Source organism: Onychostruthus taczanowskii, unplaced genomic scaffold (genome assembly GCF_017590055.1).
Source record: "Onychostruthus taczanowskii isolate IOZ18803 unplaced genomic scaffold, ASM1759005v1 scaffold26, whole genome shotgun sequence".
In the NCBI taxonomy this organism is placed as follows: domain Eukaryota; kingdom Metazoa; phylum Chordata; class Aves; order Passeriformes; family Passeridae; genus Onychostruthus; species Onychostruthus taczanowskii.
Window position 1 is genome coordinate 9,049,531 of NW_024499906.1, and position 14,234 is coordinate 9,063,764.

A 14,234-nucleotide genomic window follows, 5' to 3' on the forward strand; every position below is an offset into this window, starting at 1 on the left:
ACCTGTAGAGGGGCTTGCTCCCTGCTCTTCTCTAGAAGTATGGTTTTGCCATCACGAAAATAAGCCCACTGATAGATTATGCCTTTGACAAATGACCTCTTGCAAATCTTGTTGAGAGGTCAGGGCCATGATAGGTCTGTGCTGTGTTGCTCCGCTTGTAGTTCCCAGCTTCCCAGCAGTCAGCATGACCTCTACGAAGGTCTTGGAGCCCCTCTCCCTTTTGCAGCATTCCATCTGGATCACAGATCACACATGGAGCACATTTCTCACTGAAACACTAGATTATGAACAGGAGAAATCTTCTACCACTCTTTTAGGTCATTAACTCCTAGAAATAGGGCAATACAAATAAATGAGGGCAAGAAAAAAAAAGAAATATTTATGTTTTAAACCAGCACAGTTGCTTGCTCATTGACCGAGTCAAAGTCTGTACTCTAATTTGGAAACAGGGTAATAGTGCCTGAGGTGGAGACTGGAGTAGGAAATGAGCACTGCTCAGAGGGAGTGCCTTTCACTGAGGATGGATCAAAAGCATCTTCATCTCTTGTCACCATGCAAACTGTTACTGTTAGGTTGCATTATTCACACCCTGGACTTGCCTGTGCGCCCATTCAGGGCAGCAGTAACGTGGCACAGCAGGATGGAGCTGCTGACTGAAGGGTGTAAAACTGAGTCAGATCTACTCACTTTTATGAGTACCCAGAAATCCCTGGGTCTGCAAAAGGAATTAGCAGGCAATTTCCCAAAAGTAACCGTCATTATGGCATATCATATAGCACACATTCAATTTTGCTGAGCTAGAGGCACTAATACCATTTTGTTTTCATTTCTAAATGTAATACACAAGAAAAACAGATGGAAAAGGAGTGTTTTATCAGGAAATTCATTAAAGTGAGGGACTCTGTATTAAGCTGAGTATGCATAAAAGTGAAGACTGCACTAGACATTTGCAAAAGCTTCCACATTCTATATATTTAAGCTGTGTGAAGAAACCTTCTGAACTTGCGTGCCTCTTTTAAAGGGGCAGTGTGAGTGTACATGTGTGAACACACTTGTATTGGTTTCAAAAGTCTAAATATCAATGTGAGACTTCATTTTTGTCCATTGACTTCCCTGGATGTACGTGTGGAAACTGTTCAGTTTTACATGCTGATTTCTGTTGTGATGGGTGCAGAGGCAGCCACGTTCCACAGAAGGTCCCAGAGAGGTCAGGGCATGCTCAATTTAACTCACAAAATCAAGCCTCAGCTGGCATCTGGTGAAACAGCACTACAAGACCAATACCTAAGAGCCCAAACAGCAAAATATTTATCCAGAATACGATTCAGTTATTGAAACATAGATGATTCATGTCATCACCAGCCACCAGCTGCCACTTCCCAGCCACCAGATGTATGAAGTGATACCAGGTACTTATTAGCCAGGGAGAGTGAAGACACAAAATTTAAGATAAACTCCATTTTTTAATGGAACTTTTTTTAAACTACTTGGCAGATATTTTTTCTTTCTTTGACAAAATACAGTAGCTCTATCTCTTCCTTCAGGGTCAGAGACATCCTTGGCCTAGGGGTCCAGCTGCAGCAGCAACCAAAGGAGATAGCTCCAAACACACACATTTGCTTGCCATCTGTGGCATCCCATCTGTCTGTGGACGGCTGTGAAAGGGCACACCTGGCCAAAGCCGCTGTCTAGAGAGAAACTTAAAAGCCTGGCTCCCATCCTGAACTAAACAAGCAGCTGGATTGGCCTCAAAAGCTCTTAGGAACTTCTCTTGTGATGGATATTTTTTTCAAAAAATCATTATTATTAAGGTTCCCCTTTGCCACTTTTAGAGGGCTTGAAATATCTAAAAGAAAACCATTGACTTCATAATTACTTTTGCTGTGGAAATGTTAGAGTAAATGATCTTTAAAGCACTTTCCAAGCAAACAGTGAAGTTACTAAAACAGCATAAAAAGAAAGCAGAAGGCAGTGTGGATGTAAAAAAGGCTTTGTCAACTATTTAATTTGTCTTAGGTGGCATCATTTCAGCATCTGGCTGAGTGTTGACATTGAGTGCCAAAGAATCAAAAAAAGGATTTAGAAGGGAGGACAATTTGTTAGAATCCCATTAAAGACAAAACATTCAAAGGTGTTTTTCTATAAGCAATCTATCTGAAAAAGGCATTTTTCTTGTTTGCATATCCTCTGCAAGCAGCATGGAGATTTCACACATTCATTTTTTGACTGAGGCCGAGCACAACCTTTACAAGCATACTTGAGCTGCAGCTGCTGAGTTCTTATATAAATGACTGAGTAAACTACCTGCTAGTAAAGGAAGTATTCCATCAAGAAACATTTCCTCTTTAGTGCTACCCAAAGAGCTTCCATTCTTAAATCTTTGTAACCTTTTGGTGACTATATCAAGGTCCATATATATTCTGTCTAACATGAGGAGAAACTGTTTGCAAGAACATGTAGTGACAGGTCAAGGGGGAATGGCTTCAAACTGAAAAGGTAGGTTTAGATATTTGGAAGAAATTCTTTACTGGTGATGAACAGGTTGCCCAGAGAAGCTGTGGATGCCCCATCTCTGGCAGTGTTCAAGGCCAGGTTGGATGGTCTGAGCAACCTGGTCTAGTGGAAGGTGTCCCTGCCCACGGCAAAGGGGGTGGAATGATCTTTAAGGTCCCTTCCAGCCCTGTCCATTCTATCATTCTATGATAAGGCACCAACCTTTGTTGCCAGAATTAGACATGGTCATGCAAGAAACTTCTGCAGTCAGTAGACATAAGCAGCAGCATCCAGAAAGGGACTCAGATCACCTGGCTTTATTATTTGGTACTCTTTATTATTAAAAAAGTGCAACTGGATTGGTTGTTTGGAATCCCTTCCCAGTTAAAAGGGAGAAAAATAGGAGCTACCAGAGCAGAGTTCATCTGCTGCACTTTACATGTTTACTATAAGAGGAAATACAACACAAGTGACTTTTCTTCTTCACTCTCTCTGGAAGGAGTCTGGGATACTCAGCATTGTGTGTGTTCAAAGAGAGGGGAAATTGATTTAACTTCTGCAGTAGGTGAGCTTTCTGCTGACTTCTTGCAGGAGGATGAGAGAACTCCTCATTAGCAGCACATAAGCTATCTGCTCCTGGGAATTTGAGCATTGTAATTGACATTGGGCATTGGTTTCTCCTTCACTGGTCCATGATAAATGCACACCTACAGCACATTTGACGTTTGATTAAACAAAATTATGTGATCCTCTAAAGAAAGGAGGATTTGATCATATATATATATATGTCTATATTCAGCAAGACTAAAGAATTTAAATTTGGAATTTTTTTCCTCACTATTTTACCCTTCAGAACTTTACGAAATTTTATGTATTTAGTTACAGACCAATTCTAAGTAACCAAAATAGCTTGAAAAAAATATACATGCATTAAAAAATCATATATTTTTTAAAAAGATAAATCTATTGAGAAGGTCATATCTGCAAAAGAAAAAGTAATCAGCTCCACTGAATTCATTATTTTGTATCAGGCTGTTTGCTGGGCTCAGTTTTACCTTATATAGTGTTCTTTCTTTGTTTCACATAACTACTTTAATTCTTTCTGGATGCATTCCAAGTTTCAACTTCTTTTCCTGCTTTTGCAGCTGATTTCACGTGACAATTTTTCATTGTTGCTGTGTCAAGAAAAAGATCTTCAGCTATTTAATTTATCTTGGCTTTGTTTCAAAATAGGTTTAACTTCTTATTAATTAGCTGATTATCTTTTACATTCATTTATGTCTTTCACATTTCCAAATCTCAGTATATCCCTTAGCATCACGCTTTTTTCTTTTTTATTTTTTTCTGACTACTTTTCCAACACCCTGATTGATTATGTGAATTTACATTCTCTATAGTACTGTACTCTCATGTGAATCTGTTAATTAGAATTCCTGCACAACTTCTTAGAAGTAGGAATTGTAGGTTTTATTTTTGAAGGTATGTAATTTGTTCTCTACAGCCTGGCTAATTCTGAAACCTTTTTTCCTTCAACTTGGAAAACAGGCTGTACTTAAGGTTAATTGATTAGAGTTTGCCAAATACTCCAGACTGCGAGTCCAGGATAGTCTTAAAATTAACAGCAAAAAAGGTACAAATATTTAAGACTCTAAATCTTGCAATTAACAGGTTTGCATCCAAGACACTTTGATATTCAGGATATTTTTTCATAAGTGGCAATTATTGGTTATTTTAGATGAAACCATATGTTATTTCCAAGACCTTGATAACTATATGTGATAATTATTTATAAGACATCATGAATAGAAATCCTGGTAAAATTACGTTCTGGCAACTGGATCCTGGCACAGCTCCATGGTAGATCAAGTATCTACGTATTTTCTGTTGCCAAATTTTACTCACTCCCAAATTTGTCTTAATCTTTATTTGCCTGTATATTCAAGCAGAGCAGGGAAGAAAGGGGATGCGTATCCTGCCCTTGAGGATCACATTAGAAATCAGGAAAAGACATGGAATTGCTTTTTAGTAAGCCCATTCATCACTGCAAAACTACCTTTCCACATTTACTGATTTCTTTTGGTTTAGTAAATGCTGTCTTATGTTCCATGGGACTCTTTTCTGTAAATTTTCTTTTCATAGTGTCCTTGCTCTCCATAATTTTTGTCCTCTGTCCTCAGAGACCATGATTTTTCTCAATCCTCTTAAGAAAGAGTGGAATGTTTCCAGTCTTTCATTCCTTTATTTGCTTGGAAAATAGCCATCTATGCCTATAGCTGCAAGCTCCATAATTCTGTTACTTCAGTGCTCATCCTAACACTCTCTTGCTGCCAATCCCAGTAAAACAAAGGTGAAAACAAAGTTCTTAATGGCTGGCTACAAGCTTATTGGAGCCAACTTGGACAGTTCTGCTTCACAGAACAACCAAGAGCTCCAATTATTTATGCTCTCTTAAAAAAAAATAAAAAAAAAAAAAACAAAAAACAACTAGAATTAACAAAGTGCTGAAACGCTGAAGCCACAGCCTCTCCCTAATACTGACCTGTCAGGTGAAGACTGATTTGTTAAAAACACCAGCAGTTCTGTGCAGAGAAGCAAGCTGCTGTGATGCTTGTCATCTCTATCAGCTAGAAGAGCACTTCAGCTGCTGGGAATTTACTTTGGCACAAACTCAGATCTAGCCCATCTTAGGAGCAAGAACATGTGCACATTGTTGCTTGCACCTCCACACCCTCAATGGATGGGGACTCCTTTGCCTATGTATATATGTATATATGTGTGTATTCCAATGCATCTTTCAGAGAAACAAGAAAACTTTTGTGCCTTTTTGTGTGTGTGAAAATTGACGTGCTTTCAACAACTCTTTAATTCTATCAAGTATTTAGGTAGTGTTGCTTCTCATTTTAGAACTTTGACATAAAAAAAAAAAAAAAAAAAGGGAAACTGCAGTACTGGATATCTAATCTTTCATATGACAGGCTCCATGAAGGCAAACTGCTCTATTTGATGGTTGCATTTAAGCCCCAGTTCTGCAAATCTCTTCAACATTTGCTTACCACTGAAACATGACTAGTCCTGCTGGTGTCAGTGCAGTAATAGCTTCTCAACTCTGCTTTTTATAAAGCCTTCTGTTCCTTTTAAAATGAGTGTTTTATATCAATGTGAAGCAGAAGTCATTTTACGATTTAAACTGCAACTAAATTACCCAATTATTGGTAACCAACAATCTTTCTTTAGGACGCAGTAGACTAAAATAGGCCAAAATGAGAACACCAAAACAGAAACAATAACTCAAAAATGTTTTCCCCCTTGTGTAATATAGGGTTATAAAATGCCTGTCATTGTTTCATTTTGACACATGGCTATGCAATCTAGGCATTCATTGCAATGGGTACCTTTGAGATGGATTATCTCTAGTCCTTTATCTATCCTTAACTAAACTTGCAATGAGAAATATAGCTAAGTCCTGTACCCTCAGACACCTGCCCTGCTGCAGGCTCTTTTTCAGCACAACAGCTTGAAATTCTGTTCTGCTCAGCATCATCCAAGTACAGATCAAGCTGTTCTTTCCAAGGCCTCCCATTGCTCTTGACATGGGCTGGAAATAATGGCCAGGTTTATTGCTGTGTTATTATTGCTCTAAGGTCAAGCTCCCAGCTCTTTCATCCATTCTCCTGCTCTCCCGTTCTTCCATTTGTTCATCTTGACCCAACTCACACTTGTGAACTACATTGCATTTGTTAGATCAAGAGGCTGCCTGCCTGTTGTGCCTCAGAACATTAAGCAGGGCAGTGGTCCTTTGGGTCCTTTCCTTGGGGAATGGATCATGGTCTGGAGAAATAAATGTTATTCTCTTCAGCCAAGAGTGAATGTGTGTGTTGTATCTGTTGAACTCATCTCTGGCACTGATTTAACAATTCTTTCTTCTTAATATGTACACACATACTCCCTCCCACTGCTGAGGTACAAAAGCTGAAATCAAACCATATAAAAAGGTCAAATTCACTTCATTCTGTCCTGCTTAGGTTACAGCTTTGGGCAGTGCCACCAGGTGAATCTTCAAGCTCTTTTTAAAATAGTATTTTGACATTTTCTCTACCTGGAAACATCATGATGAGAAAAATTTACTTTTTCAAGCTGCAACTACACTTCTCTAGTACTTTTTGGAATATTTCACAATTTAAATTGACCTATCAGATATAAGTCCATCTCATCACAAGAAATGCTGTAGCACACCCTACTCTGGATAAACATGATAATTTTCAAAGCAATCCAGTGATTTTAAACATATGGTATAAGTCTGTTTTTAAAATTCCCAGCAGGAGCTAAGGACAGGGTGTGTACACAGCCAAAGCAATAGGTGGCCCAGAGACAGGTATCTCCTTGGACTGTGAGTGATTGGGCAAGTGTCAGCATCAGGGACATTGCCAGGCACTTGACAGCTCTCCAGGGTTTCTGATGGCCTTTTCTTAAGAAAGTCAGACTCTCTGTGCAGTCTTTTGTAAGGAAGGCAAGAATGGTGCTATCTACAGGGCACAACTAGATGGCAAAACCAAGTAAATCTCTCTGTCTGCTCCAGCACATTAAGGAGAGAGGCTAGTGTGCTCAAGCCAGGGCCACAAGTCCTCAAGTCCTCTTGGTCACATCAGGATCTTTGTTTCACTGGACACTTTGAAAATAAAATTTTGTGAGGGTTACAAAGAATAAAAAAAATTAAACAAGTATGCTTCCTGCTGTGGTGTCAGCTCGAGATCTCCAAAGTGACCAGGAGCATAAGTGTTGCTTCCCACTAATGTCTCCTTAAAAAGCCTGCCAGACAATATTATGCAGTGGTGGTGCTGTCTGGCTTGAGGCATACGAATGCCTTGGACATGTTAAGATGAACAGACATTTTGTGTTTCTTGTGCCTGAGGCAGGATTAGCTGAGTTGATAACTGCCTGAACCTCAAGCCTGGCCCTTGGGGATGCCATTGGGACAGAATACCAGCATAACACCTATTTCTAGATGCAAACTCCGCTGATACCTTCTGTTTTCTGAAGGGAAGGATGGTTTCTACTGCTCTTGGGAAGGTTGGGAAAAAAGTGTTGCATTGCTGCTTGTGTCTTACTGAGAGCACTCACTGCTCAAAGCAGGGTGATATCACCTGAGGTGTCCACAACACAGAAAAACCTCAGTGCTAACAAATCCCAAGCACCCAAAAAAGACAAAGATAATGCAGCCCAAGTGCAAATAGCTTTTGAGATGGGTAGAAATCCGGAGGAGTAGCAGCAGCTATCTCCTTGCTTTTGGAGATCTCTAAAGAGGCTTCCTCCCTGCTGCAGCTGCTATTTTCCTGATATCCTCCCCTACTGCAGGCACAGTGCCTGAAAGGGAAGCAATCACTTTATGGTCCACTATGGGATTCCCCAGCACCATTTACTGTTGATGAGTTTGACTGTATAAAGATACTGAGGTCTTTAAATTATTGAAAGCCATATTGTGACGCTCATTGACAGAAGATCAGTGACAGAAGATCAGTGAATTTTTCAGCAATGAGTTGTGACCTCGGGTGGGGGGTAGGGAAATTTGTCTACTTTTATATTTCTGGTCTTTGTGCTTCCATTCCCCCAGCAGCCCCCATACAGGTGATCCCCTTACGCTGCGCTCCTTTGGGGATGGTCAGGGTCGATGCCTGTGTGGGGGGATATGAGCAGGTCCCCATGCCCTGGGTTATGATCACCCAGCAGTTCTCAGCCGCATCCGGCTTCCAACTCCCCCACTGCAGTGGCAAAGCCTGAATTATGCCCTGCATTCCCTGTCAGAGGTGGGCATACAAATGGGCCGAAATCTCAGAAAAGTGTTTTCCTGGGCAGGCAGAAGGGGAGGGTGGTGGCAGCAGAGTTTTCCCCCCTTGTACTGCTGACCCTTGTCCCTGTGTTTGCCTTGCAGGGACCTGCCACATCGGCTGGGCCTACTACTGCACGGGCGGGGGCGCGGCGGCCGCCATGCTGGTGTGCACCTGGCTCGCCTGCTTCTCGGGCAAGAAGCAGAAGCAATACCCCTACTGAGCCGGCCCCGGGCAAGGGCCCTGCCGGGCTCGCCCAGGTCTGCTGGACAGCGACCACGGACAAGGAATTTTCAAGTGCTTTCTCTCAGGAGCAGGACGGCGGGCAGCCCCAGGGTGGCGGGGAGGTGAAGGGTGGTGCAAAGCCACCCGGCCGGGCTGGGCAGGGACTGGCTCTCTCACCCGAGCCTGCTCAGGGTCTGCTCCACAAAAATATAAGCAAGGAAAACTCTGCTTTGGCAAATGGTGAAATTCTGCATGCACCAATTACAGGACAGGCTGGTGAGGGGTGGCAGCGCCCACATGCTGGGGTAGCGCCTGGCAGCCCCTCAGTGCAGCGCTCCCAAAAGCACACACGCACGCACAGATGTTGACCATGGCACAAAACAAGTAGGGGGGAAACTTTTTTTTGGTGCGATTCTTCTTTCTTTTCCTTTTTATTTTCTCTCTTTTTTTTTTTTTTTTTTTTTTTTTTTTTTTTCTTTTGGGGTTCTTCTCTCTGGTGGTTTAAGACTTGGTGTTGCAACACTTTTTAATCTATACATTAAAACTTAATAAAAAGGACCAATAAGCCACTTTATCAGTATTTTGTATAATCTCTACACATTTTTCTTCCCCAAACATTTATCCACTGCTTATTCAGCCCTATGTAACTTTTATTAAGACTCTGTGTTTTCAGCATTATTACAAAATGCAACATAATTACTTGGCATATGTACCCTTACTATAGTACTTTTTATGAAATGCAGTAAATGGACGTTTTCCTGTCCATTGGAAATTCCACTCACGGTACTATAGAGCTCTGTTGGTTACGTACAACTAACAGCAAACTTCTTCCAGACATAGATTTCTGTTGCTGTTATGTTTAGCTCATTGATGTTGTATTGTGCTGTACCATGTTTATTATTTCAATATTCATTTTTGTAAAATATATATATAATATGTGCTATTTTATGTTTGTATTTGAAAAATCTCTGTAAATAAATTTTTCCTTGATCAATGCTTGCAATGTATGGTTGTAAATGAAACAGTTCCTTCCCAAATTGCCACTGGAAAAATTCTCAGAAATACTCACAACTTCTATAACCATGCTCTATGCTTTTACCCTGTAAAACACAGACACATTTAAGGTTCAGTTACACTGCCTGAAGATAGACATCTACTGCCACTGGAGACATTCTGGCATATTCCACATTTTTTCCTGCTGCTGTCAGATGTCCTGAGGGATTTCAACAAGACCTTCCCCATTTTGTCCTGGCTGCTGCGGACTCAGAATTTCACACAAAACTGTATATCCCAGTTTAGCCAACTGAAATAAGCCTTTACTTCCTTAATGCCAATAACTCTGATTAAATACCTACCAGGCAGCATTCTCTGCACAGGACACTGGCACTGTACATAAAAAACTTTAAAAAACAATCTTTTATTTTCTTCATTTAAAGCAATGTGAACTTAATAAATTAAGCTCATAATCAATTTATTTACTCATAACTAAAATAATGTTATTCCCTTTCAAATTTGTTTTTCTGATCCTGTTTTCCCAGTATTGTATTTCTGTTGTGTATATTTAGGTTGCCATCTATGTTTCAGTTGCAATTCTGGTGGTTAATAACACTCAAGAGCTGAACAAATCTGGCATCATGCCTCTGCTTTGTACATTGCACTGGGCAGATTTTTGGAGGAATGTGGAAATAGCAATGTCAGCTTACAGTGATCAATCCTGATATCACTCAATGGAATTTTATCGATTTTTATTATAGGCTAATCACTGTTTATTTGCTTTATGGTGCTGTGCAGTGAAAACAAAATTGTACCTTAACGCTCCCAGATTAGCCCGTAATAGCTCCATCTCATCTGACTGCACTTCTGCTGAGGAGCACACCAGCCATGCTGTAGGGATTTGCCTCCCTGCATGGTCTTCCTGTAGCAGCAGCATGAAGCAGGAGCTCTTCCCTCTAGATTCCAGGTTTTAAGGCTCATCCCTTCTTATGAGCACTCAGGACCATACCCAAAGCTCCTGCAGGAGGTCAGCAGCACCCCATATATCCTCACAGTAAGAATGAAATGTACCTGCTAGAGTTGTGGATTGCTGCTTTATTAAAACTGAAGGAGATATAAACACAGCTTTGACTGTGGCTCCCCTGACTACAGTCAGATCTTTGGCAGGTGTATCTCAATCAAAACATGCTGCCTTTGTACACTGCGTTACTGTGGAAACATGCCTTTCCTTCCACTGAAAATGTGGTTGGCTATAAAAAGTTTCTGTGACCTGGCTATAAATATGTGCGTTACTATTCCACATTTGACTCTTGCAAGTATATAGTGGACTGTGCATCATGAAGAGCACTTTGACTTTTTTTAGATTCTTCCTGTGCTTGGGTTCAGGCTTGATTTATCGACAAACTGGAAATATACAATTACTTCATGAAGAAAACTAGGGCTTTGTTGCGATGCAATACCATTATAGCATGACTGAATTTGTATACAATCTCCTTTTAAAATTTGGGCTTGAATAAAATGTCAATTTTTAATAATCAAGCCAATGACATATGCTGCACCTGCCTTGAAGAGGTTTATCATATAGCCTTCAGCTGCTGTGGTATGAATAAAGCAATCACAGCCTAATTAGGTTTGTCCATATTTGTGCATTTTGGTTCTGATATCCATTTTGCACTAGAATATAAATGCCATTTATTATCATGGTTATCAAGCCTCACAGCTACAAACTCTAATAACTTCAAACTGGCAAGAGATTGTTTTCGATTTCACAGTCCGGAGTGTCAATGAAATATTTACAATATTTACCGTATTTAATTTCCCTTTTATGTATTCTTGAAGATGAGGAGCTTGGCCTTGCATTTGTCTAAACAAAAGAGGTAAGCCTGCACACAGTCCTAGATCACTGAATTTTTTCCTTGCCATTGCTGGCAATTGTATTCCATAATCCTGTTCATAAATTTATCAAGCTGTATTTTAGATCTGTTTAAGTAGTTTTCCCCCAACAAACATATTTGGAAATTTATTGCAAAATCTCATTCTTTGGTGATTATACACTTCCTGTGTTCCAGACCACCCAGAGGTCTTAGTCCACTTCAAAAAATACTCTGGGAGCTGCAAGTTTCATCTGCCACTCCCAGCTAATACAGGAGCTATATATATGTAGAAAAAAGTCCTGTAATTGCAGACTACTGTTCATTATCAGAAGCTGTTTTAGGACAACAGGATAATTCAGGTGGGAAACAACCTCAGAAGATCTGCGGTCCAACCTCCTACCAAAGGCAGGATCAGTCACAGGGCTGCAACAGGTTGCTTATGAGTTTATCTCACCCAATTTTGAAAACCTTCTAGGATGGAGATGCACATCATCTCTGAGCAGCCTGTGCTACTGCCTGACTCTCCCAAGAAGGAATGACTTTTCCTTATAATTGGTCACTTTTTTCAATTAATGATGACTGTCTCTCATCTTCCCACTGAGAATAACAGAGAAGAGCTCACCTCCATCTCCTGCCACCTCCCTATGGGTGCTGGGTGGCATCTCTTGGGTTATTGTGTGTCCCCACAGCCATCCTTTCACCAGGCTCAGTAAGTCCTGGCTGACATCACTGCAGGGTCCTGTTCCTTCACGTGTGCAAGGCTTGGCATTTGTCCTGGTTCAATTTCATAAGGTTCCTGTTGTGCCATTCCTGCAGATTGTCTCAGCCCTATGGCTGGCAGCCCTACACCTCAGTATATTGCCTGATCCCCCCAGCTTGGTGTCATCTGAAAACTTGGTGAGAGCACACTCCTTCACTGGTAAAGCTATTGGACAGGGCAGGTTCTAGAACAGACATGTAGAAACCCCACCCACTGCAGGCATCCAGGTCCAAACAGGAAACATGACCCTCTGAGCCTCTTCATCTAACCAGGCTTTAACCTCCCTATCCAGACCATATTATCCCAAATTTGGTGCAAAAAACCTGGGAGCCTCTATCAAAAACCCTGCTAAAATCCCTGCAAACATCCACTGCTCTTCCCTCAGTCACAAACCCAGTCATTACACTATGGTGAGTGAGAAGGGCTTGTTTGGAATAAATATAATCTGACTGGAAAGACACTTCATATATAAGCTGGAGTGGGGCAAGTGGAGGTGGAAGAACTTGATGCAACTTTATTTACATAAGTTTAGTCTTTGGGAATGACTGTGGGAGAACATTCCCCCACCCAAATCCCAGAGAGCTGGGGACTTTCCCTATGCATCTTAATGTGCACCGCCAAGACTCCAGTCCTGAGCACTAACACAGTATTTCCTGAGAGGAAAAATGCAAATTGTGTCGTTCAAGCTTTAAGTCAGTCATGTCTGCATAAATATGAGGCATGTGAAGGCCTGTCTGGAGTTTTAGAGAGCATTAAGCTATTTCTATCAAAAAGTCATTGCTTTTCAAGACTTACATATTAACAAACTAATTTTTACTGTGTGCCATAGACTTTGCTCTCTCCCCAAAACACAAATACATGCCTATGACAAAAATCCCCAGCCCTTAAAAATGTTTTGCAATTATAACTCCTGAGGCAATTTAACCCCTCTATTTCCTTTTTCTTGAGGGAAAATCCAGAAATCAGTTGTAACTGCAATTTATCTGTCATTCATCGAAATAGTCTGTGAAAAATATCAAACTGAATGACAAGACAGATAATCTGTACATCAACATGAGCATTAATTTTTCTCCACATACTTAACCTTTCAGAGAGACAATGGTGAAATTAGATATGTCTTTTTTTTAGAAGTGACATTTAAGTGTAATCCCTTAAGAAGACAGGATTTTAAATATATGCTTTTGAGTATTAAGTGTTTTTATTATTATTCTTGAAATAATGATGGATCAGAGAAAAAAAAGGAAAATTTTGAAACAGTTTCAAGCTCACTTGTCTTAGTGACAGAAGGATGGTTATTAGGCTAACATATAAATAGATGGCCTTTTTTTCATGTTCCTCACCAAGAAACAGAATGTTCATTGAAATGTAAATGGTTATTTTAGCTGAGTAAAGACAGGCTCTGACTCCTTCTGTGGACAATATTGAGACCTTTTATTCTGCTGGAAGTATCTCCTGTGAATGTCAGTATGTTGGGTATATATTCTATGTTATGCCAAGCATATTAAATTAAGTAAATGGAAAATGATAGGAATTCTGAAAGGAGCATATGGCACAGCTTCATTATATATATCTACATCGCTAGGGCCCAGCACATTGCTGCCTGATTTCCTGGCTGTCTAAGAGCAAATGAACTACAAGTAACTCTACTCTAAGCATCTTCCATCACACAGGGACATCTCATGACCCTCAAATAGCCCCTCAGCAGGTGCTGTGGCCTGTACTGACCATCACCAGATGCACAATCATCGGTAAACGTGCACCAAGGCTGATTGCCTCCCCAGTTTGCCTTGGAGGGGCAACGGCGAGGCAATGCTAGGGAACAGAAAAGCCATCTCACCCGAAGCCTAAGCCAAAGGCAGGTCTATGTTGACAGTCAGAAAGCTGCTCACACCTTGGGGGTGGGAGGAAAGTTTGCTGTCACTGTCGAATGGTCCTGTCTGCAGCAAGACTTGGCAGCGCAAGGAGAGAGTCTGTGAGCCTGTGGCCACTCAGGCAACTTTACAGACATTTTTATCACAGGACACACATGGAGGCCAGTGCCTGGGTTCCCAAGAGAACACATTAAGG

At 40.9% G+C, this 14,234-nt stretch overlaps 1 protein-coding gene across 1 annotated transcript in view; it reads left to right on the forward strand.

Annotated features, from left to right (window-relative positions):
- The window catches only part of LHFPL6 (LHFPL tetraspan subfamily member 6), a 135,775-nt gene extending 126,240 nt beyond the window's left edge, over positions 1-9,535 (forward strand). Inside the window, exon 4 of the mRNA XM_041407312.1 lies at positions 8,420-9,535. Coding sequence (XP_041263246.1) covers positions 8,420-8,538 — 119 coding nt within the window. The 3' untranslated portion in view covers positions 8,539-9,535. The remainder of the gene's footprint in view (positions 1-8,419) is intronic.
- The last annotated feature ends 4,699 nt before the right edge of the window (positions 9,536-14,234 follow it).